The sequence below is a fragment of the Laccaria bicolor genome, genomic scaffold (assembly GCF_000143565.1).
Source record: "Laccaria bicolor S238N-H82 LACBIscaffold_14 genomic scaffold, whole genome shotgun sequence".
Taxonomy (NCBI): Eukaryota; Fungi; Basidiomycota; class Agaricomycetes; order Agaricales; family Hydnangiaceae; genus Laccaria; species Laccaria bicolor.
Window position 1 is genome coordinate 546,338 of NW_001889885.1, and position 3,451 is coordinate 549,788.

The 3,451-nt window shown below is 47.1% G+C and overlaps 1 protein-coding gene across 1 annotated transcript; it reads right to left on the reverse strand.

Moving 5' to 3' along the window:
- Positions 1-426: 426 nt before the first annotated feature.
- On the reverse strand, positions 427-1,757 carry LACBIDRAFT_327892 (uncharacterized protein; the record flags this gene model as incomplete). Its single annotated transcript, XM_001881905.1, has 6 exons — positions 427-531; positions 657-845; positions 998-1,024; positions 1,080-1,234; positions 1,370-1,483; positions 1,718-1,757. The coding sequence occupies 6 exons, from the start codon at positions 1,755-1,757 to the stop codon at positions 427-429; spliced, it is 630 nt and encodes a 209-aa protein (XP_001881940.1).
- Between the last annotated feature and the right edge of the window lie 1,694 nt (positions 1,758-3,451).

Below are 3,451 nucleotides of genomic sequence, written 5' to 3' on the forward strand. Positions count from 1 at the left end.
GTAGTCTGCACCCCCCCTCCACGAACAATCTCATGGTGGGCACAAAGAGCCATTCCGACGCCCGTGGAACGCAACCCAGTGGAGAACTTGGTCTCAGCGTGAGCCAACATTTTGAAACCACTACAGTTGCTTATCTATGAAGACATTGGTTTTGTGATAAAAGTTGATAATGAGAGCCGCTTACATCTTTCTGGGTGGCGTATTTGAGAACATGTTCACGGTATGGCTTATCATTGGGAAAATAGGCCATCCCGGTGTGTAGGCCAGGGTCCTTAGCGATGGATGATCACATCAGGTTCTTAAGTCGAAAGTTGGCATCCATCACTATGATCAGAAGGTAAAGGAATCTACAATGAGAACCATGGTCAGGCAACAATCACATATGGATTTATCACTCTACTCACTTCCACTTCGAGTCAACATCCTTCAAGTTGGCCGGCAGGTTGACACCTGGGACTGGACATGCTGGACAGTCAGGGGCAAGGTCTCTGGCCCCAGTGGCGACAAGACCTCCTTGAATGTTGCCTCATCCTGCACGTTTCATCAATTTGAGATGTCGAAACATGCGAATCATTCGCATGAACGATTTATAACCCGTCTTAGGAAAAAAAGGGAAATATGAGCGATGGCAAATGGTCAGAAATGACAACACTTACCTTTGGAACGTTCAACTCCGTATTGTCAGTCAGGTACTCCATGGCCTTGTAGTATTCGTGAGCGGATAACTGCCTGCCAAAGTGATGACGTGGAATGTTTTGAGTAGATGAAAAGTTGCACAAGTCTGAGGTTGGTGAATGGTTGCAGGGAACCACTCGCTTCAGAGGAGCTGCTGCCGATTGCTTATCCTGTTGTCGCATCCACAGAAATCCACGGCAACGTAGTGCAACCCATTTGTGTGAAGGACCATAAAGTCCTTGTGTCCAGGTTGTGGCGTGACACATCGAGAACTGGCAGGGTGGCCGAGCTGAACTCTGAGGCCCAAGTCTTTCAGTCATACTTTGTCGAAACCTGCGCCATCCCATTTCTAAAACAATTGATCAGTCAACTAAAAGTGAATGAAGGTCTCATGATCAACTGACATTGATGATGTGGAGAGGTAACTGACGATGGCGCTTGAGCGTGCAGTTCAAGCACTCTGCTAATGGTCCCAGACAATCCTCACAGCGGTAGATTCCAGCCGGGGAGGAGCACGACATGCACCCATGGAAGTGTTCCCCCCCCCCGCCCTTCAAGCCTAAGCAATTCAAGCAGATATTCCTCCCTATATCCTGGATCACACCAATCCTTTCCAGCCCACTCGCGCAACGGAGCATCCTGAGAGCCCGTGTTTGTCAAAACACAATCAGTTCTCAGGTTTCGAGCCACTTACCAAAGTGGGGTACCGTTTTGGAGGTCTTTATTGTCCTCCACTGATTCCTGCTGGAATCCGGCGGAATCCAGGGAATTCCTGGAATTCCAGAGGAATCAAATTTGGCAGAGGGCCCTGCCAAATTTATCAAACAATTCCGCGGAATTTTGAATGGAATTCAAATTCCGCCGGAATGATTCCAGTGATCACCCGGAAGGAATAGCCACGGAATGAGACGGAACAGAATTTCTGATGCCCAAATCAAGCGTCGGCGTTTGCCGACGCTTGATTTCCGACGCTTGATTTGGGCATCAGAAACAAACAACCCACTCTCTCATCTCAACCACCACCATCGTCGACGACGCCCACCCATCGCCACGTCACCACCATCACCCGTGGTCACCACCATCACCCGTGGTCACCACCATCACCCGTGGTCACCACCATCACCCGTGGTCACCACCACCCACAACGCTTGTCAACCGGCAACCACGACCACCAAACACGGGAACGCCACGTCACCGATGCCACGTCGCTATCAGCGACGTGGCAACCAAACGACGAACGACGACGATGTCGTCGTTCGTTGTCATTCAGAGGTGAGTCCCCCCCCCTCCTCCATCCCAACCCACCCCGGTAACACCAGCCCTAGCTGTAAGAATTGACCAAATCCCTATGGACTTGAGCACAAGATGCTATTGCATAGGGCCTGCATTCAACCACTTTCCAAAAAGCAAGAATGTTCCACACTCAATTTTCTCATAATAAATGCCCGGAATTTTCGAAAAAAACTGTTCTGTTTTGATTCCATGTGGATAAAATAACCCTAGGTTGGGTTTTATATGTATTTCATGTTGGAGAAATGTTTTCCATAGGGTTTAGCCATCAATACATCATTCCATGTGGCTATTTTTAGTTTCCTCAGCTTCTTTGACCAAAATGATTCCTTGGAAACCATTTCCATCATCCGAAACCATGCATATATGTTCTCTGCTTGAATTTTCCATCAATGCATGTTTTGAGATGTTTTGCTGCCTTTGTTTTTGGCGTTTTGCCACCTCTATTTTTGGCCTGCATTCCATCATCCCATCAATTGTCCTCCCCACCCATCAAAATCATGGATACATCTGTCAGAATCCCTCCAGATATGTCTTCCTCATCTATCCTTCCATATTTCTGTATTTTCTGCCCTCATATGTCTTTTTTTTTTTGGTATGTCACTATTTTATTTTTTTATAAACCATTCTACTAAATTCCTTTACCATCCCCGATGTCTTTTTTTGTTTCACTTTCGTGCCTTTGTCCCCCATTTCAGCGGACATTCCAATGGGTAGTTAGCGCACAACGTGGTATAGTATGGCAACGAAGCGATGCGAAATGACGAGTAAGTACACGAACGAAACGACGAGTATCAACATCACGTGCACGAGGAACCACGCCAAATGCTGAAGTTCATTTGGACGAACTGGCGCCGGGCGGACGAGTTTCATACCAAGCATAGTATGGCAACGAAGCGACGCGAACGACGAGTCTACACGAACGAAACGACGAGTCTCAACATCACGTGCACGAGCAACCACGCCAAACGCTGAAGTTCGTTTGGACGAACTGGCGCCGGGCATATGGGTTTCATACCAAGAACAATAAATATATAAGTACAACAAGAAAGACAAGATAAGTAACAACAAGAAAGACAAGATAAAGTACGCAGAAATTTAACAAGCTAAGTACACCAGAGAAAATTTAGCACACGAAATTTAGTTACAAGAGATTCAGTACGCGAGAGTCCAAGAAATACAGGAGTGCCCAAAGACACGAGATATGAAAGAATATGAGAGTCCAAATAACTCAACGATAGTGCAAGTATGCGTGCCCAAAAAAATATGTAAGTCCGACGATGTTCATGAGAAAGCGACGCGACGAAGGAAGGTAGGTCGTCGAAAGATCCAAACGGGCCTAGCGTTTACCTAGCGTCGACATGACCTTGATGGCTTAGAAGTTGGAGCAGGCGGCGTGCTACAGGAAGGATATTATGACCAAGGGATGCTGATTTCTGAAAACGAACTTACTGGACACCCAATAGCCCGTCGAGCACCCACCCCA